We start from the raw sequence: 23210 nt of genomic DNA, 5'->3' as shown, positions 1-23210 counted from the left end.
AAATATTATATGTGTGAGCCTTCAAGATCAAAGGGTTGAGATATTATCTTATAATTACACATTAATAAAAAAAAGTTTTCACCGGAATGCAGTCGCTTTAAAGACTAGAATTCCGTAATCATTCGAACTTCAAGCCGAGGCATGAATGGAGTTCATTAACAGAAATCAAGAATACAAGTAATAAATCCGGTGAATTAAGGGAACCCTTCAAAAATGAATGGAGTTCAATAACGATAATTCTTTTATCACAAACGTCACTTAATCATACCCTGTGAAACCCTTCAAAAATGAATTAAGGGAACAATTATACAACAAACATTAAGAGCTCTAACAATCATAAAGGGTTCAAACTTCAAACTTCGAACCTGAAATTTTACTTAAACAATAGAATAAAAAGTTGCTTAGTACTTAAATTAATCACTGGTACACAAATCATCTTTCAATTATCACTTAATCTTTTATATTAAATATTTGTTATAACACGATAATATTAATGATTATTTTATTATTTTTAAAACTTTAACAGTAAAAATTTACTCATAATTAATCATTATTACTAAAAAAAATAAGATTGATTGAAATTGTAAAACTCAAATGAAATTTACAATTGAAAGAAATTGCAGATCCCAAATGAAAAAAAAAATCAGAATTTCACTCTTATAATGCCCACCTACCCCTCCTCTTGCCTCTCCTAACAATCTCCATCACTGAAGAAGATGAAGGAACCCTAATTTCTTTAATCCATTTCATTCCTCCATTTCTACTAAACCACAGCCCTAACAAAATTCCAACACAAACAAACCCAAAGACCCAATCTTTAAACCCCCTTCTCCACTCCTTGATCAATGCAAGCACAAAACAGATGAACCCTAAAATCCCAAAGAGTAAATCACTTCTCACGTCTTTCCCAAGAAACAGACAAACCACGCAAGACCCTAAAATCACTAAGAACCCTAAAAATATCCCCCCGTTTCTTCTTCTCACTCTTCGTCTTCTCCATTGATAAAATCTTCCTCCATTGAAGCCATTCAAGAATCCGGGGCCTTCACCGTCTGCAGCAACTAAATGTTGAAGGAACAGATCCAACGGTGGAGGTAAAACCTTGAGATTTGAAGCCAGGAATGAGATCAATTCAAGCGCTAAATCCGTCGATCTTTTGGACCCATATCTTCTTTGGCTTTTTCTTGCGCAAACAGTCGGTTTTTGGATCTGGGTTTTGCGTGAAAACAAAGGAGAAGCGGTGAAAACGGGAGATTTCGATGAATCATTGAAATTTTGTAGGGAAATTGTTGATTCGAGAAATGGGTTTAAGAAAAAATAGGTTCTGGAGTGAAGAAATTGAGATTTCAACTGAATTGTGGACTGCATTGTTAGGTTTCGATTTCCTGATAATGAACTGGAGAAGTTTTGTAAAAAACAAAATGAAAATCTGATGATTCGAATGTTAAAAGAATTTGTGCCGAGGATTTTTCGAATTTTTTGAGATGAAAATTAGAACAAATTTTGGCGGATGAGCTCCACAAATCTTTTTTATTTTTAAATATTGATTGGCTTAACGGAGCCTTATATTATTAGGCTGATAATTCACAAACCATTCTCGGCCCAGGCTACCAGCCCGGTTCAATCGGTTCCATGCCATTTTGGTACACGAGTTAGAGAATTTATCGAGCGAATCGATCATAATTTAAGTAATATTTGATGTGTGCTTGTTAAAAAGTTATTGAACGATTTAATTCATTGTTCGTTAAATTCGTTAAAATTTTTCTCAAATCATATTTATTAAGAAAATTGTTATTGAACTCGTTACTCGTTACTCGTTAAAAATTAATTGAATCTTAATTAAATTTATATAATCGTTGTCGCTATGTTTTCCCAAAGGTCCCAGCCCCTGTTCTAATTTCTAATTTTAATTTTATATTAGTATAAAAGTTGTTAGAAAATTAGGTAAGTTACAAATTTTTTTATTCTATTTAGGTACTTAAATTTTATCTTTTTAAAAATCATATTTAATGTTTAATTTTAATTTCAATTTTATACTCGTCATTAACAAAACTCTTTATATAACATTTTTTCAATGACGACGTGATATTATCATATGATAATATATCAACATCACTATTAAATTTTTAACAACGAGATACCAAAGTAAAACTTAAATTAAATGTTAGGTATCATTTTGAAAAAAAATAAATTTTGGATACCAAAATAAAACAAAAGTAATAATTTAGGTATTAAACATGTAGTTTACCCTAAAAATATAGAAAATTTCTCTTCCTAAAAATATATATTTTCTGAAATATATAAATATTATATGTATTAATTAGAATTTTTGTTACAATTTTATCTAAATTTGCTAGATTTTAATTTAATATAATATAATTAGTTTTGAAAATTAAATTGGGATTGTGTTGATACATGAGGTTTAGTAAAATTAAAATTTGGGATAAAAATTATTAATCTAATTTAACTCGAGATAATAGTATCCTCAAAGATGGATCAAGTTTTTAGGTCAAATATAGATAGTTCGAGGAGCGGAAATAGATGATTTAATTGAAAAGATTTTCACGAAATAAAGTGAATTATTCTTAAATTTAAAAACTTTAATCCAAATCATTAAACTAAATCAATCCAATGATTCAAAAAGTAGCTTAAAACGTAAAAATTATTGACTGTGTGTCCTAATTCTATATTTATTATTTACCTTTTCATCCCTTTTAAAAGGTTTGATTATTTAATAACTTAATGGTTGTCCCTTGTTCACATATGTTATGGGGGTAAGGGGAGGTAAGATAGTAGGCTGCCCCCAACACTAGGTTGAGAGCAGCTTCCGTAGGAGACATCCGAATTATGAAATGCCCTCAAATTATTTTTAACCTTCAAATTCTTGAATCAAATACAATTACATTTAAATATATTTGAACATATGATCTCATGAAAATTATATAATAGGTAAAAGGGTAATTTTTACCCTTGTAATGGACCAAATTCATCATTTTCGTCTGTCATATTTTTCATATTAATTTAACCCTAAAAATTACTCAATCTCATCATTTTATATCTTACCTATAACTTAAAACCCTAAATCATAACCTCGTAACCTTTATACCAAGAATCTTAAACCTTAAACCATAACTCAGAGTTTATGATTTAAGATTTTAAGTTTGGAGTAGGGTACAAAATGATGCAATCAAACAATTTTAAAAGTTAAATTGATCCGAAAATATAATAGGGACGAAAATGATAAATTATGTCTACTACATAAATAAAATTGTCGCTCAAGCCTTTATAATATTAACAACACCCACTAATCAACTTAATATTCAATAAATATAATATATGAATAATTAAATATATTTTTACTGACTAATTTGAATCATATGAGATAATGTGTTGAAAATTAAATAAATAAATAAATAAAAGGGGTAGGTGGCCTTGAAGAACATGTTCAAAATTTGGACTTTCACTTTGGACTAATTCCAGTGGTATAATCTCAGCCTTTTTTTTACTAAAAGACTGCTATTATTAAACAAGTGTTAGCTTTCTTCATACTGTTTTTTTCCAGCTCCCCACAGCCGTTCAAGCGCGTGCAGTACAAATACTTTGATAAATTAACACTAAAGTAGGATGGTCGAAGGTTGTTTTGGGTTTAGTTTTTGGCTCAGTATATTTAATTTGATTCAGTTTTAGAGTAAGAAATTATATTCGGTTTGATATATTTATATTATTTATTTTATTTTCTATTTTTGTTAGGTAAAATAATAACATAACTGAGAAATTTAAAAACAAGGGTATTAGTATAATTATTTTTAAATATATAATAGATAATTAGATTGTTTTCTCGGGTCGAATAAGTTATTTTTTTACTCTAAACTCACATTTAGATTCAATCTGACTCAATCTTTAAAAAATCCAACCCGACTTGATTTTTTAAAAGGTTTAATGCCCAAATAAGTGTCAAAATTGTACTTTTTGTACTAAATAAGTGCCTACATATTTTTTTGTTCATCCGGGTGTCTAACGTTACCAACGTTAGCACTTTAGGTACTTGGACCGTTAATAGTGTTAGTTCTCCTCGTTAAGTGGCACATGTAACAACCTGGTAATTTTTAAAAAAATCATATAAAATTTAAAAAAAATATATATATATATTTTTTAAAAATAAAACAAATAAATTTTGAATAACCCTAAACTTTGAAAACATTCATTTTAACCCCTAAACCCACATCAACTATCAAAAAAGCTCCACCCGACCACCTCTCCCCCCCGAAGACCAAAACCCCTATGAAATTGTGATCGATTGACGATCGATCGTCTACAAATCGACATTTTAAATCTCGCGAACCCTAGGGTAAAAATCACGATCCCACACGATTCCAACAGTGAATCGACAACAACTACGATGACATATAACTAGGATGATGGCACGGACCATGTCGGTGGCAGTGGTCATAGCCGGAGAGGGTGATGACAGCGGATTAAGGTTAGGATTTGAGATTTTGGGTTGTTTTATAATATAAGAAAAGTTAGTTTTTTTTATAAATATAATAATATTTCTAATATTTTAAAAAAAAAATCAAAATTATCAGGTTGCGAAACGTGTCACTTAACGGGAAAAACTAAGTCGTTGACGGTCCGGACACCTAAAGTGTTGATGTTTGTAACGTTAGGCACCCAGATGGACAGAAAAAATGTAGACACTTATTTGACACAAAAACTATAGTTTGAGCACTTATTTGAGCATTAAGCCTTTTTAAAATGATCTATTAGATCAGATCCAATTGAAACTCATCAGATTTGAGTCAAATATCCACCCATAATAATGGGTTCAAAAAGCCTTACTTTCAAGGTTTACTAAATTAGCAATCAATTCCTCAAGTATTTTTTTTAGAAAATAGTGTCCTCCTTAAGGAAATTTAAAAAATATAAAATAAATTAGTATTTATAATTTTTTTAGTCACTGACAATGACTATACACCCTGTAAATATAATTGTTCGAACTTGAAACATTTAAAAATAATAATACTCCATTTTATCACTAAAATCGATATGTCGCTGGATGAATTTTGAGTTTTGACATCTTATAAATACAATAATATTAAATACTTGAAGATAAAGTTTTGTTGCTCATATAATCTTGCCTGACTCGGTGAGATTAATTTTTGTATATATCATTAAATGGATAGAGGAGGATACACATAGTTCACACCAAAATAAAATGCAATGTGAGGATCAAGTTCTATATTATATTATTGTTCTTCAAAAGATAGTAAGTCTCGTTAAAAACTTCTTTTACCTAATACGAAAGTGTTGACCCTATACGAGAAAAAGAGTGTCCTAGCTATTTGAATTAAATAGATAGTACATCGTTTCAATACCTCCGAAGAGATAATCTCGAGACAAACCGAGCCAAAAAAACAACGAAGACAAATGATGAAGAGCCCATTTAGTTAAACAATCAACAATCACATTGCAAGAACGTTGAACTAAAGAAATATGAAAATTAGGAAAAGACTTAAAACGACGTTTGGTCTGCTCGAGATACATCACCATCGTAGATATGTTATAAGATTTACATATAATGAATTACTATATTTGTTTAAATTTAATTATAAAATATATAAATATTAATAAAATAAAATGAATAATTTAAACGAGTTGAATTAAGTCAAATTTTAAACTTTAAAAAAATTGAAATAAAATCTTAATCCGACTCGATAAATGAACATAAACAAAATGTTTCTCTATTTATCTCCAGTATTAAAAAATAATTATTTATTGTATAATCTAAGTGACTTCCGTGATAAATGAATCATTGTTATTTCTTATGAATCCGAGCTCAAGAACCATATACATAAAAAATATAAACGTTCGATATCGAAAAGTTACAAGTTATTTATGAACAAACACTGGATTGTATTTACTTAGTATTAATAAAACAACAAAATGTCCCACATATTTTATAGTTTAGAGTTCACGTGCCAGCAAGTCGCGTGGGCATGGTACCAATCTGAAGTCAAAAAAATAATGAATTAAAATAAACAAACAAAACAAGAATGGGAATTTAGGTTGGTTTAAATGGCGCGTAAGTACCACCATTTCCATCTAAGTTTTCTCCGCCACACCTAATTAAATCTCCGTCTTCTCCGGTCTCCTCTGACGGCCGCGTTACTTTGACGGAACCCCTATTAAAATCCCGCGGTGGCGAAGAACTCCCTTGTTTCCTCTCCAATCAGTAATAAACTAAAAAGCTCAAATTCAACAATTTTAATCAAGAAAAATCTGAGAGAAAAATGGAGGTAACTGCCAGAGCTCCGGGGAAGATCATTCTCGCAGGTGAACATGCTGTGGTTCATGGATGTACTGCCGTTGCTTCTTCCATTGATCTCTATACTTCCGTCTCTCTTCGTCTTCGTTCTGGTAGCTCTCTCTTTCTATTGCTTTTATTCATTTAATTGTTTTGTAATTAACTATTTTAAAAAAATGATGATTCTTGGGTTGATTTGATGAAATGGAGTTTATTTTGGAGTTGGGTTGTTTTTATATTCTGTAAAAATTTTGATTTGCTGATAATTTTTTATCCTATATGGAGTTTTATTCTAGTTTTACAAAATTGTTTTGAATGATTTTTTCACTCAATTGCTATTTTGTTTTTGGTGATTTGTAGGTTGGAATTTAATGTTACCATAGTTTTTATTCTGTTAAATGCTGGTTGAAAGATCCTCTCTTGAGATTATGTGAAATTTCTGTAAATTTTGGAAGTTATCACTAAACTCTTTGCCTTCGTTGATTTTTTTTATTTGTTTGTCAGTTCTTATACCTTGAGAAAATTATGTTGGAACAAAGCTTTTGAGGTTGAGATGATTATGGTTTGCTTTTAATAAGGATCTGATAAATTGGATTTGATGGTTTGTCTAGGGAGATAGATTTTTGTAGATGTTGCTTTGCATCTTTTGAGCAATCTAATTATGAAGGAACAAGGTTTTTGAGATTTAGCTCACCATAGTTTGCTTCTAATGAGGATTCAATAAACCAGATTTGATGGTTTGTTTCGGGAGATTGTCGTGTGAAGATATGTTTGCATTTTTTTTCTTTCCTAAATGTTGCTGTGTATATGTTTGTTGGCCGTTCATCTTCTGAGAGAGCTAAGTATTTGCGTACTTGGGGAAAAAGTTCCCGAGGTTGCGCTGATTTTAGTTTGTTTTAATTAGGATCCTATAAATTGGATTTGATGGTTTGTTTTCAGAGACAGTCATGCAAAGATATGTTAGATTTCTGCAGATATTGCTTTGGATGTGTTTGTTGGTGCTTATCTTTGAGCAAACTAAGTCTGTAGGAACAAAGTTTAGGAGATCGAGCTGATTATAATTTGCATTTAATCAGGATCAAATAAATTGGATTTGGTCATGTGTTTTGGAAGACGGTCGTGTGAAGATATGTTTGATTTGTTTAAATGTTTCTTCATATGTGTTTATCAGCACTTATCTTTTTAGCAAACTATGTGTGTGGCCACAAAGTTTCCGAGATTGAGCTCACTATAGTTTTATGCTAAATTAGTGGCTTTAGAAGTCGAAATTCGATCCTATCATGTCAGTTCTTGGTCCGCTGATCCATTTTGGTTTCTTGTTTGTATTATCTTTGGCACTTTGATAAGATTCATGGCCTTGTTTTGCAACTTAATATTTGTAGCTTTTTTTCATGTCATTGTGTTTGATCTTTCCATAGAGGGTGAAGATACGATAAAACTTCAGCTCAATGACATCGGATTAGACTTTTCATGGCCAGTCGGAAGAATCAAAGAAGTGCTATCTCACTTAGGTTCTCCATTTTCTTCAACACCCACATCATGCTCACTGGAGACCGTTAAATCTCTTGCTGCTCTTGTTGATGAGAAAAGTTTCCCTGACTCAAAGATCGGACTTGCTTCTGGGGTTTATGCATTTCTTTGGTTGTACACCTCTATCTTAGGGTTTGTATGCTGCCTCATGTTAGTCTTTTTAACTATAATTATCGTCTCAAGTATCTAGTTTCTGACGTATTGATGCAACGAGCCAGGTTTAAGCCAGCTACAGTCGTTGTTTCTTCTGAGCTTCCAGTGGGTGCGGGTCTGGGCTCATCGGCTGCATATTGTGTTGCACTTTCAGCAGCTCTGTTAGCCCTTTCAGATTCCGTGAAATTGGACGTAAGCCAAAAAGGATGGTTCACGTTTAAGGCTGAGGCTGAATTGGTGAACAAGTGGGCTTTTGAAGGGGAGAAGATAATTCATGGAAGGCCCTCCGGAGTTGACAACTCGGTTAGCACATTTGGTATGCAGTTTGTTCAAAGTGATTCATAAATATTCATGCTTTTTTCTTCAAATTCTTTTAAGAATTAATTTGTTGCCCCTCTATCATTGCATCATTATCCCGAACCAACCACAATTTGGAACAAATTTGAGTTTCGGGACCAATTTGATAACAACAAAAATCTAAAAGGAAGGTTGGGTAGAGAAAAACCGTCATTAAAGTAGCTTAAGCAAGGTGTTCTATATCATTGTAATAAGCCGTATTTCTGAAACTAGTGTTAACGATTTAGTTGTTCTCTCATAATGTGCTAGCATTTTGAATTGAATTGTCGGTTTTATATCTTCTGTCTCGATGAAGGTTATTGTTTACCTCGTAAATGCATAATATATTTATCGATATCTATGTGTTTAACTTATTGTTTTAACGGAACAGGCAATGTAATTAAATTCAAATCCGGTGTTATGACCCGTATTGATTCCAATATGCCACTGAGAATGCTCATTACCAACACAAAAGTCGGGAGGGATACAAAGGCATTGGTTGCTAATGTTTCGGCAAGGAAATCGAGGCATCCCGATGCCATGTCTTCCATGTTAAACGCCATCGAAGCTATCAGTGATGAATGGTCTACCATCATCCAGTCGCATGCTGCGGATGATCTATGTTTATCCGCTAATGAAGCGAAGCTTGCAGAATTGATGGAAATGAATCAGGGTTTGCTTTTCTCTATTGGTGTTAGCCATGCATCTATAGAAACTATTCTTCAGACAACAATGGAGTATAAGCTAGCTTCCAAGCTGACCGGAGCCGGAGGCGGAGGTTGCGTGCTAACACTCTTACCGACCCGTATCCTCTTTCGTGTTCGCTTTTATTTGAATGCTTATTCCTCTGCCAATTATTTTTTTTTCGTCGTTTTGATATTCAGTCGACTCTACTTCCGATGAAAAGGCCTAGATGGGTTCGATAAGATTGAATCTGTTTGCAATACAATGGTTTCTCTTGCATCTTTCTGCCAATAGGGGCAGAGGCTCGTCGGAATAAGATAGACTTCGATAAGATACTGCTTTTCGACTTTGATTCGTATAAATCACGATTTGCTCATGTTTTTGTTTACAGTGTGATCTATTCTTTGCTGCCTTATTAGTACCTTCTTCAATCTCCAATTCCATCACTTGTTCCCTTGATAACATGAATCAGATGTCTCCGGAGCAGTTATTGATAAACTAGTGGAAGAGCTCGAATCGTTCGGTTTTCAGTGTTTCACGGCCGGGATCGGTGGTAACGGTGTCCAAATTTCCTTTGGTCATTCTTCCTGATTTACATTCGCATGTTCTAGTCGTAACAAGATTCTCTCCGAATAAACAACACGAAGAGATGATATCGATGTTATAGCTATTTCCATTCACTCCTGTTTTCTGTATACTCGATTTTCGGGTTAGCCGAAACAGCAAAACATACAGGAGACAACCTATGTTGTAGCTGTTTTTCTTCACCTCTGTACATTAGTTTGTTGTAGTTTCTTCCTGAATTTGCACCAGTTTGTTGTCTTTGCCGTTTTAACCATCTTTTCATCAATGCTTTCGGGTTTGAATCAAATAGTAGTAGTCTTTATACTATGCTTAACTGGTAGATTTAAGGTAAAAAGATAACTTTGCCCTGTAGTATATTAAATTTATTATTTTCGTATCTATCGTATTTTTGTATCAATTTAGTCCTTAAAGTTGTTCGATTGCATAATTTTGTATCATAATCTTAAATTATAAACCCTAAATTATATATCTTAAATTTAAACTTTAAGGTTTATAATTTAGGGGGTACGATATAGAATGATACAATTAAACAACTTTGAAGGTCAAATTGATGCAAAAATACAATAAAGACGAAAATGATAATTTTGGTTTATTATAGGGACAAAAAAAAACCTGCCAAGATTTAATTATTTTTTAATTTAATTAAAATTTAATTTATGTAATTGAATTATTGATATAATATCAAAATCATCCTGTATTTAAATGATCATTAACTCTTTGTGAGAATTTCAAATGACGTTTAGTTTTATTTTATTTTAGTATCTCACCGTTAAAAATTTGATGTATTTAATACCTAAACTATTAATTTTGGTCCGGTTTAGTAGTTAAGTTTCATTTTTTTTCAAAATTTAACGTTAAGTTTAACCGTGATACTAAAATAAAACAAAAATTAAAGTTTTTAAAGACGGGTACTAAAATAAAACAAAAATTAAACTTTAGATATAATTTTAAAAACTGATAGTTTAAATTTTAAAAACTGATAGTTTAGATTCTAAATATATGATTTACCTTAGATTTTTAATGTTATCGATACTGATGTGATTATTGAGTATCATAACATTTTTTTATATTTTAATATTGATATCATTCAACGAATTCAAAAAATTTAATTTAAAACAAATTTATCTATATATTTTAATAGCTTATAGATTGATATAAAATATTTTAAAATTTAAGATCAATTTTAAATAAATTCATAATTTGGGGATTAATATTAAATGTTTTAAAAAATAAAAAATAATTTTAAATAAGAGTTAGTATAATTTAAGACAGTGTAGAATTAACTCTAATAAACATCTTATATGCAAATTTATCTATATATATTAACAACAAAAAGGCATAAGAGGTGTTTGTACTTTTGAAAAAAAATTAATATAGCCCTCATATTAATTTTTCTCTTAATGTGATCATCAAACTTAGAAAGTAAATCCAACGTGATCCTCTAACTCAAAAAACAAACGCAATAATGTCAATGTTTTTTCGTCGTTGATCATTTTGATGTTAGTGTGATAGTTACAATGTTAACATGATAGTTCACGGTGTCGATGTAATTGTCCATATGCCATGTTTGAGTTATATTAATTTAATCTATTTGTCATGTCATCTGTCACGTTATCAACCATTATGAACTGCCACATCAACACTGTAACAGTCAACAATGAAAAATGTTAGTCAAATGATCATATTAGATTTATTTTCTAAATTGAAGGGTCATATTGAGAAAAAAAAATATGAGGGTCAAATTGGGTTTTCTAAATTTCGGGTATCTCTTATGCCTTTTTGCCTATATTAATTTAAGAGAAAAAAGCGTCAGTGACCGAAAATATCTTATAATATACGATTTTAATCAATTTTTTTTTTGATTTGCCTTTTTGCCTTTTTGATTTTAATCAAAAAAAAGTTGATTAAAATCGTATATTATAAGATATTTTCGGTCACTGTCGCTTTTTTCTCTTAATTTAAACGGCCACTGTACACTTCAAGCAAATAAATGCATTCATTTCTTTAGTAGAGCCTCAGTCCTCCACCTCCACCGCCACGGCCGCCTCTCCCTAGGGTTTTTCGGCGGGCTCTCTTCGCTACCATAACAATAAACATCCACCTTCCGTTCATCTCAATATTCAGGTTACTTACCTTCCTGCCACTCCCTTACCCCTTACTTCCATAGTTCCATTCATTGTTTCTCAAAACAACAGTTTCGCCCTCAACGTCACTTTTTATTTACGTTTTTGACACTGTAGCTTAGCTATTTTTATTTTATGTTCTTCACTTTTTTTTATTTGTTTTTAGCTTTAGATTTTTGAACGGCTAAATCATCGAATCCAGAAGGGAAGACCGTGTCCGAATCGTGGTGGCCGGAGACCGAGGCACTGGAAAGTCGAGCTTGATTGTGACGGCCGTTGCTGAGACTTTCCCGACGAATGTGCCACGGCTGTTGCCGCCTACTCGGTTGCCGGAAGATTTCTACCCCGACCGTGTTCCTATAACCATCAGATACACCTCCGCGACGTATTTTTCTACTAATTATCCTCTATATAACGTTCCTTTTCCTTTATAAATATTTGACTCTATTCGGAGCAGTAATTTTAACCCAATTGAAGAATTGTAAATTTTGTGTAATAGCTTTTTAGCTTCAACCTAGCTCATACTTGGTTTAGCGTGATAAAGAAGCAGAATGTGATAAGATATTTCATGTTTGCTTTGATTATTGTCATGCTTTGGCTTAAGTTTTGATTTTTTTCCTTTTCGGATTTGTTAGCCCAGAGGATAAAGGTAAACTAGCAGAAGAGCTGAAACGAGCCGATGCGATTGTGCTTACTTATGCATGTGATCAGCCTGAAACCCTTAACAGATTGAGTACTTTCTGGTTTCCGGAACTTCCGCAATTAGAGGTTTCTATCCTAAATTGCTTTTGTACTTGTGTATTTGTGCTAGTTTATTATTTTCATTGAAAAAACGTTAAGGTGAAGTTAAGTTGTTAAAATCCTTTTAACATTATTCTTCCAGCTAGTATTCTACTTCATGTGACTGTTTCGGACCGAACTCTACTAGGTTGGTGGGAACGAGGAAAATGTCGTTGTGTATATGGGGAAAAACTCACAAAATATCATGTTTTTACATATTATTATTTGTAGTATTTGAACCTGTTTCAAAGGATTTAAATATGTTTTCCAGCGCTAATTGACTAAATTGGGATTTCACTAGTTTACCTTGTTGATCACAGACTAATTTTTTCTTTCATGAATCTACCTTTCCTAAAACTGAAGAAAATTTTTGTTTTCTTGTTGTGCAGGTGAAAGTGCCTGTCATAGTAGTCGGCTGAAAGTTGGATTTAAGAGATGACTACCAGAAAGTGAGTTTTTTCAAGTGATTTCACCGATAATGCAACAGTTTCGGGAGATTGAAACTTGTATTGAGTGTTCAGCTTTTAAACACATTCAGGTATAGATCCAGGCCCTTGTTTCTTTTCGAGGTTAATTTGAAATTATGGTGCTATATCCTGCTGATATCACACTTCATGTAATCTCATAAGAATTAACTCATTGTTCACTACGCTAACTCCAGGGAACTTTAATGCATATTGGCTTATGAAAACTTTGACTTGCTCTTGTTTTGGCTCTTTTTAGTTCAAACATTAATCCGTTATGGGAAAAATGAATAGAAACTCTATTAACATTCGTGGTTGCTTATGAAAATGTTGTAATGAAGTTTTTATTGCATTTGGGTAGATTGGCTATTGGGGTTTTGGCTATATGATGGATCAGCCCGTGCTTGTATTTCATGATTTATATTGTGCACTGCAGTGGGCCCTTATGACACTCCTAGACCCAGCTTATAGTTTGGAGAACTTGATATACATTGGGTATCCCAGTGATCCTTCATCTGCAGCCCGTGTGACTAGGAGAAGGCACCTAGACCGAAAGAAGCAACAATCAGAAAGAAATGTTTTCCAGTGCTTTGTTTTCAGGCCAGCTAATGCTGGGAAATCTGCGTTGATGAATTCTTTCCTTGGCAGGTATTCATTAGAATTTGTTTTCCTAATAAACTAGTTCTCTTTTCCTCAAATTGACAAACTTATTAACCGTAATGTAGGCCATATTCTGATTCATATTCTCCAACCACTGCATATTTTGTGTTTGTATGTTGAAACCATGAACCATGTCGGAGGGGATTGGGGGTTGCTGAAGTAGCTTGAACTTTAGTATATCTGCATTTCTTGTTCTTCTAGAGTCTATACTATAAACCGGGTACACTAAAATGATGTTGCACAAGGTTAAGATGCAATAAAACAAGTTCTTCGAGATGAAAACCCATCAAAATCCACATTCTCCTTGCACTATCAAAGAAAGTTGTTCGGGAAGTTCTGCTCATAAAAGTTTATAGTTTCCTTAGCGGATCCTTCTGAGCATGAACCTTGGTTGACTTCATTGTAGCTTTGAGTTTCAGTGCTTGGGCTGAGTGTATTTCTCATTTCATTTGTAGGGAATAAAGAAAATCTACTCTTGCGAGAAATCCCTGAAGATGGAGTTGCAAAATTGCCGTCTACCAAAGTGTCTTTGGCTGCCTGTGACATAGCGGTATTTGTTCATGACAGGTGAAACACGGGAGTATACCCGTATCTGAAAATAAATTCAAAAACAGATTCGTGCGGGAGTATACCCGTATCTGGCACCCACACCTGCATCTAGTAACATAGGTCAGGGGCAAGTACTATTCTGCCTTTCTTTTCTGAACAAAATAACATTAAAGTGCACGATGCACTTAAATCATCGATGTAGTTCGACACTTCGGCTTACTGTTCCTTGGCTGTGCTTTTGTTGGAAGATTAATGTGAGCCGGAAATTAGGGAAAGGGTACTCCTTGTACTGCTTCAAAGTTGCTTTGATTTTAATGGCACTGCTCATTTTTTACCTTGTCTCTAAATATTTTATATCGATGGCCACGCTCACAACGTCGGGTTGTTGATCATTTTCAATTCTGTGATTCACCTTTTGCAGTTGGAGCTGCCGTAGCCGTCGTTGGGTTTGCAGCTTGCCGTGTATATGCTGCGAGGAAAAGCGCATCCGATTGAGGGATGAAGACTCTCCCATCTCTGACAATAGACTCGGTAATGTCATCTTCGTAGAAACATCCATGCCTGACTTCTATTAAGCTTCTGTGCCGTAATTTCCGGCCATACCGGAAGTCTATACGCGTAGGAAGACGAATGAACTGTAAAATCTACCGTCATTTTAATGGCGGAAGAGTTTGACGTTTAGAAATATTAAGAGGAAAAAAGATAGATAAATGGTTGAACTTGGTTATTGTGCAATGAAAAATTTTGCGTTAACATATTTTGCCAATTTTTTTTTGGGGTAAACTATATTTTTAGTACTTAAACTATCAATTTTAGTTTGTTTTGATATTTATACTTTCAATTTTTTCAAAATCATATTTAAAAGTTTAATTTTTATTTCATTTTAGTACATTGTCACTAAAACATTAATGACACTATATTTTTATAGGTAAATTACATCATTCAATTATCTTCTCACTTTGGTGCTAAAGTTTTAAATTTTCAATTTAACTATTCAATTTTTTAAATTGCTCTTATTTTGATCACTTTAATTCATTTTATTATTATTCTTGGGACATAATTTTTTTATTATTTAATTAATATCTTTATGAAATGTTTTATTATTATTTTATTAATATATAATTTAAAACAAAAAAAAATAAATTTGAAAATTAGAGTGATCAAATTGAAAGTAATTTGAAAGTTGAGTAATTAAATTAAAAATGTTAAATTTTAGTGATCAAAATAGGAGTGAGAAGATAGATGAGCGTTGAATGATGCAATTTACCTATAAAAAAGGTGTAATGTATAAATCATCCGTTAAGTTTTTAATGACGAGGCAATAAAATAAAATAAAAATTAAATATTTGATATAATTTTAAAAAGTTGAAAGTTTGGATATTAAAATAGATCAAAATTAATAGTTGAAGAGCTACATGTATAATTTACCCCTTTTCTTTCCTTCTCTTTGCTTTGCTAAAGCAAGGTATTTATAATACTACTACCTTTCATTTCTCTTGAAGTACATTCGACACATTTTCGGACATAGATAAAGATATGTTTACTCAATTAAATGGATGTTAACTCTTTAGTTATGATTGTAACCATTAATAAATTGAATGACTGGATTGTTATAATCGATAAATTGAGTGATCCAATTGTAATTTATAAAGTAATTTGCTTTTAATTATCGATTAATCTAGTTATATTTATGTAATTTTTTAAAGTTAAATGATTCATATATAATTTTGTTGATTGATACGCGGGATATTATTTTGTAGGATAAATTATACGTTTAGTACCTAAACAATTAGTTTGGTTTGCTTTAGTACTTAAACTTTTAATTTTTTAAAAAATCATATCTAATGTTTAATTCTTGTTTTATTTTAGTATCCCGTCATTAAAAACTTAATGGATGGGCGCTTGTCGGTCGTCACGCCTATAATCATCGGTCGGTTGCATCCGTCAGTCAAGGAAGCCCAAACTTTACAGTCCTCACCTTTTTGACTCCCTAAACATAGGGGGTGTTCAAACGGTTAATTCGGCCACCAACCGAATCGAATTTTCATTAATCAAATTAACCAAACTTTTTTTTTTCTTTAACCGTTAACCAAACCGAACTTTTTTTTAAATATTAACTGAACCAAACAAAGTTAAGTTATTTCGGTCGGTTAATCGAATTAACCGATTTTTTTTTAATAATTTATTTAATTAGATTATTTTGAATATAATAACAATATTTTTTATTTGGGTTAACATTTTAATTAGATATTAATAATTTAATGAGTTTAGTGTGGTTAAAAATAATTGAGTTTTAATTCTTAATGAGTTTGAGCTTAAAATATGTATTTAATATATATAATATATTTCATATTTAATAATTTCAGTTAATTCGGTTAATTAATTGATTTCGAACCGAATTAACCTGTTAACCGAATATTGAAAAAAATGTTAATCGTTCCCCGACCGAACTAATTCAGTGGCCGACCGAATTAATCGAACTAATTCGATTCGGTCGGTTAATTCGGTTAAAACCGAAAAATGAACACCCCTACCTAAACATGTTCCAGCCACTGTTTTACTAAAAATGGATCAATCTCTTCAAACCGACGATGAAATTTGACTTCTTCATCATCCGATCTCTGTTGTCAATCATCTGATGGGCCTGAAATCAGACTATATTGGTCAACTTATCATTCTCTCGTGATCCACCATTTGGATTGGTCGTTTGTCAACCGGAGCTATGTTTCGTCAGCTCGTTCGTTAAGTTTTTAATGACGGGTACTAAAATAAAACAAAAACTAAACAAATATGATTTAAAAAAAATAAAAGTTTAGGTATTAAATGTGTGATTTACCCTATTTTCTAATAGTTTCAAATGATTACAAAAAGTAATATTGATTCATAATCTTCTTAACTATTGATGATCTACATAGTATGCAAACGTAGCTACTCAAACCTAATACCTCAAAAAAATATTATTATTTTTTAACCACTGAAATCGCTTAATGAGATTCACGATCTAATATTATTGGCAATTCTTTTAAATATCATTAGCATTTTAGACATACTGTGAAAAATGATAATTTAAGTACTACTTTTTTTAAAAATAGTTTAAGTAATAAGAATCAAGCGATCTCAGTGATTAAAGAAATGATTAGTTTTTTTCTAAAGGTATCAGATTCGAGCACCAGTGATTATAAGATACTTGAATGTTCATTGTTAAACAATTGAGAGTTTTTAGAACATATACTATCACTTGTGAGCACCTAGAGTAATAAGAAAATACCATAAGTACTTAAATGGAAATCAAGTACAGATTAAGGGCTGGTTTGTAAAAAAACACTTTAAATTAATGGTTAAAAAACCCAGATCCAACCTTGTATATACTATAGACCAAATGCATACGCTCCTTAATTTAAATGAAAGTAGCCGTTATATATAAAAGCTAAGCCAATCCAACGGCTGGCGTTTCTGCATTTTGAATCCAAACGAAAACCCTAACCCCAAATTTCAAAATTTAAACTCAACGCTTCAGTTTAGCGCTCTCTCTCTCTCTCTTGTCAATTTCTTTCATTTCTCGAAATTTTTCACTCTTAGCATTGCTCAATCTCCCAATTTCTCTTCTCAAATCGTTTAATTTTCCATTCAGTTATTCCTTTCTAACAATCGAGTTCTTGTTTTTCTGTAATCAAATGGCTGAAATGGGTTCGGAGAGTTGCGATCTGATCGGTCTTGATAAAGGTTAGCGCTTCGATTTTCTTTCTTTCCGTGCTTCAATTTTATATTTACGATTCTGATCTGTGAAAAACCGTGATGTTTTTTGTAGATCCAACGGTGGAGAATGGAACAGTGTCTTCTTCGAACTCTCACACTGGTTAGTTCCTTTTCATTTTCTTTTTTTGCATTCATTCTTTACTTTGAAGAAAGCATTTAGGTGAATTTTAATGACATGTTCTCTAAATCTGAAAGGAAAGTTAGAAATTAGGGATGATTTGTTTGAAGCCCTAGAAAATTCTTGCTTGGAGGATACTTGAAAAGTGATTGATGGTTCTTGTGATTTTTCTTGTTTAGTTCAGAACTTAGAATATTGTGGAATGAACTGAGTTGATTTTAAGCATTTTCTTTTATTAATTAGACACTATTGATTGCAGTTCATGATTCCTTTGTATTGGCTAGAAAATTTGTTGTAATATTCTTTTTATGTTGGTGCATTGAAAATGTCCAACTGAGCATATTTGGGAAAAATTGTGTTATTCAAAGTATTTGAGTAATTAGACACTAATTTGAAGAACATTGGCTGTTTCTTTAGAACTTTTAGAAGAGAATACCGACTCCATGGGTGAAGATTCTATGGCCAGCATGAACCAAGAAATATCTCCATCTCAGGGGCCAACTCTTCCGATATTACATAAAGTTATTAATTTGAGTAACAGTCTCAAGGTAAAATAGAGTAGGCTATTGCTTTTCGTAAGCTTGATGTATATATTTTCCTTGTTTATGTTCTCATTAATGGTTCAAGGGGTTGACTTTCATTAACTTCGTGTCACAGAATTTGAAGACAGAGCATGAAGTTCTGTCCAATCAAGTGAAGTCTTTTCCTGCTCATGACATTGTAGGAGCTCTTCAGTTACTCAGTAAGTAGTGGATTGAAGAAACGAAAGTATTGGGTCTCTGTTCTTTTTATTATTTGAATTGATTTTCTATTTCTTGTTTGGTATAGATAATGAATATGAGCTTCTGAAGAAGAAATACCTAGATGAGTCATCAGAGAGGAAGCGCCTTTACAATGAAGTGATTGAGCTTAAAGGAAACATCAGAGTTTTCTGCAGATGCAGACCTCTAAATCAAGTTGAAATCTCGAATGGGTCCTCTTCTGCAGTTGAATTTGACTCGTCTCAGGATGCTGAGCTACAAACAATTTCTTCTGATTCTTCCAAGAAACAATTCAAGTTTGATCGTGTGTTTAGGCCTGAGGATGGTCAAGGTACCCCTAAGATCTCTTGATTGAGCTTACATGACCTGAGATATCTTCACCAAGTTTTATTGTATAAGTTTTTAAATCTGTGTTTTTCTTTTTAAATTATATAGATGTTGTATTTGCACGAACCAAACCCATTGTCACTTCTGTATTGGATGGTTTCAATGTTTGCATATTTGCGTATGGACAAACTGGAACCGGGAAGACATTTACTATGGAGGGAACACCAGAAAATAGAGGAGTTAATTACAGGACATTGGAGGAGTTGTTTCGAGTTGCTGGAGATAGAGGAGGTGTAATGAAATATGAACTATTTGTCAGCATGATGGAGGTCTACAATGAAAAGATAAGGGACCTGCTAGGAGAAAACTCCAACCAGCCTACTAAAAGGTTTATTCCAAACGCTAATTTGTATACGGTTGACCAATTATTAAAGTCTGATTGTAATACAGATTCTTATTTGCAATCTAGTAACTTTTATATCCATAGAGAAAGAAATCCATTGGCATAAACTTTAATAACTATTCTTAGGGACAATATGTCGAGATGATAAAATAAAGCTCAGAATTACCAACCAGTCTCTGCTTAATGACTTCCATAAAGAAGATTATAGAAACCCCATATTTGGAGAGTTAATTCCATTTTTGAAGTCCTACATTTTGTTTATATAGGTTGGATATCAAGCAAGCAACAGATGGGACACAAGATGTTCCAGGAGTTGTCGAAGCTAGTGTTTACAGTACAGAGGAAGTTTGGGAGCTACTAAAGTCTGGAAACCGGGTCAGATCAGTTGGAGCTACCAATGCCAATGAAATGAGCAGTCGTTCTCACTGGTAATATCTTGCTTTCTTTTTGTTTTGTTTGTGAATTATGTTTAAAAGGCCAGACTTTTTGCGATCTAATACATGAGAAAACATTTGTTATTAGGCTGACAAAATTTTGGTGCATTTAACTATAATGACCAGATTTGCCCTCTTTGCAGCTTGTTGCGTGTCACTGTAAGGGGAACAAATTTGATAAATGGCCAAAAGACTAGGAGTCACCTATGGCTGGTAGATTTAGCTGGCAGTGAGCGCGTTGGAAAGATTGAAGTTGAAGGTGAAAGACTGAAGGAATCCCAATTCATAAATAAGTCTCTCTCGGCACTTGGTGATGTAATTTCCGCCCTTGCGTCCAAAACTTCCCATATTCCTTACAGGTTTCTCCCTCTCTTACCACCCTTGTTTTCGTACAAGAATAATACATGCTCACAACTGATTGAAAAAACATTAACACCTTTATTCTTTCTCCTTTTCTGTGGAAAACCAGGAACTCAAAGCTCACACATATGTTACAGAGCTCTCTAGGTAAGCTTTTGTCTCATCGTAGTATCGATGGAAGTTGATCCTCTTTTTCTGAGCCTAGTTAAGCTGGAAAGATTGCCCATGAAGGATCTGTATTCATGTTTGGCAGCCTAATGGAAAATCATGAAATGCAGGAGGAGATTGCAAGACTGTGATGTTTGTACAGATCAGCCCATCGAGTTCAGATCTCGGGGAGACCCTTTGTTCATTGAATTTTGCTAGCCGAGTTAGGGGGGTCGAAAGTGGTCCTGCCCACAAACAGGTGGACCTTACTGAGCTCTACAAATATAAGCAAGTGGTATGACAAATTGATGAAATTTGAAAATATTTCCCCCTCTTAATATTTGAGGTGGATTCAATTAGTTTGACTTCTGGTTATCGATTAATTAACAGGCGGAAAAGTTGAAACATGGTGACAAGGAAACAAAGAAGTTGCATGATATTGTGCAATCCTTGCAGCTGAGACTTTCTGCAAGAGAACATATATGCAAAAGTCTCCAAGAAAAGGTAATCATATATTAAACAAACCGAATCGGTTATCTCCGAGATGTAGAACCGCCTTTTTCAGAACGTAAAACGTTTATTAGCAATCTAGATTCGGATGTTTTGTTCTTCCTGGTGTTTTGTATCATTTTTCATTGCTTGGTATTTGATGTCAGGTTCGTGACCTGGAAAATCAGCTAGCTGAGGAACGGAAAACTCGATTAAAGCAGGAAACCAGAGTATTTTCTGCTTCTGCTTCTACCAGACCACTTCCTAAACAAGCAGCGAAGAACACCAAAACGGATAAAAAGCCGCCACTCGGTCCATCAAAAGTGAGGTTACCACTACGAAGAATCACCAACTTCATACTCCCAGCAACACCTTTGGCCACCTCCAACAGAAAGACATCCAGAATATCGATGACAGCGTCATCATATCACAAAGAAAACAACTCCGAAACCGTGATGGCACCAACAACAAACAGAGAAAACCTTTTGAAACCGAGACGTTCTTCCATTGCTGTCAAACCTCCAACAGCCAATGCTCAAGTCCTTCAGCCTAAACGACGAGTATCCATCGCTACCATCCGTCCCGATTCGCACATGACCACACCACTCCGTGGGTCCGCGTCCGGTTTCAACGGTACAATGGACAGACCGTCGTTAGCACGGGATGTCAGGAAGGCAAGATATTCTAGATTTTTCTCCCCATTGCCAGAGACATCACCTGCAGCCATGAGAAGTGGAAGTAGCAAATTCATGGGGAGCCCTCCCGCCATGCAGGGAGGTCCATGGAAGCCGAGACATCCGACCGTCGTTGCTTTGCAACGGAAATCGTTGGTATGGAGTCCACTCAAGTTAAAAGGTATGCAAAGTAGTTACCGGAAGTCGTCGTTTTTGCCTTTACGACCTTCATCCGAGAGGGAATGAAGATTCTCTAATTGATTCTCTTTTGCATCTTCCTATTAACAGAACCAAAAGTGAACATGCAGTGCTTTCTGTGCACACTTTGTTCCATTCTATCTTGTGTGATTTCTAGGCTAGTTACATCCTCCAACAAGTGTACACATTCTTGTACTTTTTAATATATCATGGCCTCAGTCTTAAAAAAACAACAAATATGTATTATCGATGATTAAAAAAATTGAACGAACTATTCAAAAAATATATATTTATGTGAGATCGTTGATGCCATCACACATATACTTATGTTCAATTTGATACATGACATGGATGAGCATGGGACAGAGTAAATTGATTTTTTGGTTATCCTAGTTGATCTTCGATGTTAGAGATGGGCATGGGTCAAATTTTTTGTCAACCCAATCCGACTTGAAAAACATACCCTTTACCCAAAATTTAATTTGACTTGAGTTTAGAGATTATTTAACTCAACTCAAACTCGACCTGATTTTTCAAGATAAAATTTAAACACGTTTCTATCCAAAATAAATATATTTTTAGAAAAATATTATTATCAAGTTAAAAAATAATAATATATAGAATTATTATTATAATTATCTTTAAATATATAAGATAAATTTTTATTATTATTTAGTTAGGTTAGATATTTTCACTCAAAATTCAAACCCAACATGACCCAAACATATTTTTTTTAAAATACCCACCCGGACTCAACTCAAATTTTTTTTTATAAAAAATCTGACTCGATCGAATCAAAACTTATCGAATTCGGATCCCGTAACCGTCCCGGTCCCATGATTATGATGTTCTACCACCTCCGAATTCATTCTAAACTTTGGAAATAAAAATCCACTTCAATTTTTTTTTTAAATTTTATTTGATAAGATAAAAAAAGATAAATGTCCAAATTATACCCGAAGTACGTAAGAAATTTTAGGCGAATCGTTAAGTGACTCGTAAGAACATCAACAAGTAAACTGATTCAACATTTAAACACTAATTCTATTCATTTTATAAACCATAGATGTGTAGTTTTTCCACTTACACAGTTTCTTCACCAAGTTAACGGAGATTTACAGCGTCAAAGTGTAACACCCCTTTCTCATATATCTCTGAGCTATTAGTTAGCCGAAGTAAACATTCGAGGGAGAATCGGGTCTCTCTCCTCCGATCGTCACTTCTTCGTTATCGGGACCTCGGATAGTAATTCTTCCTAAACCACAATCTATTACAGCATGACTCGATGACAACCAATCCATCCCGAGTATCAGATCGAGTAGTGAGAATGTACCAACAATAAGACGTGGCCCGCCCTAGTAGCACCCGCTGGTGA

The 23210-nt window shown here is 33.2% G+C and overlaps 3 protein-coding genes and 1 long non-coding RNA gene across 5 annotated transcripts; 3 read left to right on the top strand and 1 right to left on the bottom strand.

Moving 5' to 3' along the window:
* Positions 1 to 657: 657 nt before the first annotated feature.
* On the bottom strand, positions 658 to 1368 carry LOC120178719. Its single transcript, XM_039184507.1, has one exon. The coding sequence runs from the start codon at positions 1366 to 1368 to the stop codon at positions 658 to 660; it is 711 nt and encodes a 236-aa protein (XP_039040438.1).
* Positions 1369 to 6111: 4743 nt separating this feature from the next.
* Positions 6112 to 9819, top strand: LOC120178740 (mevalonate kinase-like). The gene is made up of 5 exons (XM_039184540.1): positions 6112 to 6417; positions 7723 to 7966; positions 8053 to 8303; positions 8715 to 9128; positions 9480 to 9819. Exons 1-5 carry the CDS (start codon positions 6291 to 6293, stop codon positions 9596 to 9598), a joined length of 1155 nt encoding a protein of 384 aa, XP_039040471.1. The 5' UTR covers positions 6112 to 6290; the 3' UTR covers positions 9599 to 9819.
* A 1793-nt stretch (positions 9820 to 11612) lies between these two features.
* On the top strand, positions 11613 to 14876 carry LOC120178723. Of its 2 annotated transcripts, none has more exons than XR_005521536.1 (7): positions 11613 to 11716; positions 11882 to 12100; positions 12356 to 12483; positions 12885 to 13033; positions 13396 to 13607; positions 14075 to 14445; positions 14590 to 14876. It is a non-coding gene; the product is annotated as an uncharacterized LOC120178723 (long non-coding RNA). The 2 variants fall into 2 exon arrangements; XR_005521535.1 differs by having other exon boundaries at positions 12351 to 12483.
* A 2806-nt stretch (positions 14877 to 17682) lies between these two features.
* On the top strand, positions 17683 to 21962 carry LOC120178736 (kinesin-like protein KIN-14S). Its single transcript, XM_039184533.1, has 12 exons — positions 17683 to 17891; positions 17977 to 18024; positions 18460 to 18590; positions 18700 to 18784; positions 18871 to 19134; positions 19239 to 19518; positions 19800 to 19961; positions 20111 to 20326; positions 20437 to 20474; positions 20606 to 20769; positions 20865 to 20978; positions 21131 to 21962. Exons 1-12 carry the CDS (start codon positions 17843 to 17845, stop codon positions 21881 to 21883), a joined length of 2304 nt encoding a protein of 767 aa, XP_039040464.1. The 5' UTR covers positions 17683 to 17842; the 3' UTR covers positions 21884 to 21962.
* The last annotated feature ends 1248 nt before the right edge of the window (positions 21963 to 23210 follow it).

Source organism: Hibiscus syriacus, unplaced genomic scaffold, assembly GCF_006381635.1.
Source record: "Hibiscus syriacus cultivar Baekdansim isolate YM2019G1 unplaced genomic scaffold, ASM638163v2 tig00112370_pilon, whole genome shotgun sequence".
Taxonomy (NCBI): Eukaryota; Viridiplantae; Streptophyta; class Magnoliopsida; order Malvales; family Malvaceae; genus Hibiscus; species Hibiscus syriacus.
Note: the sequence above shows the minus strand (reverse complement) of the source record. Positions and strands in the feature narration are given on the sequence as shown.

Excerpts from the sequence above, each read along its gene's own strand:
- LOC120178719 (XM_039184507.1), bottom strand. The coding sequence starts at position 1,368 with ATGCAGTCCACAATTCAGTTGAAATCTCAATTTCTTCACTCCAGAACC.
- LOC120178740 (XM_039184540.1), top strand. The coding sequence starts at position 6,291 with ATGGAGGTAACTGCCAGAGCTCCGGGGAAGATCATTCTCGCAGGTGAA. Across the intron at positions 6,418-7,722 it reads CTCTCTTCGTCTTCGTTCTG|AGGGTGAAGATACGATAAAA; the intron begins GTAGCTCTCTCT and ends ATCTTTCCATAG. Across the intron at positions 7,967-8,052 it reads TTGTACACCTCTATCTTAGG|GTTTAAGCCAGCTACAGTCG; the intron begins GTTTGTATGCTG and ends GCAACGAGCCAG.
- LOC120178736 (XM_039184533.1), top strand. The coding sequence starts at position 17,843 with ATGGCTGAAATGGGTTCGGAGAGTTGCGATCTGATCGGTCTTGATAAA. Across the intron at positions 17,892-17,976 it reads TCTGATCGGTCTTGATAAAG|ATCCAACGGTGGAGAATGGA; the intron begins GTTAGCGCTTCG and ends TGTTTTTTGTAG. Across the intron at positions 20,979-21,130 it reads GCAAAAGTCTCCAAGAAAAG|GTTCGTGACCTGGAAAATCA; the intron begins GTAATCATATAT and ends ATTTGATGTCAG.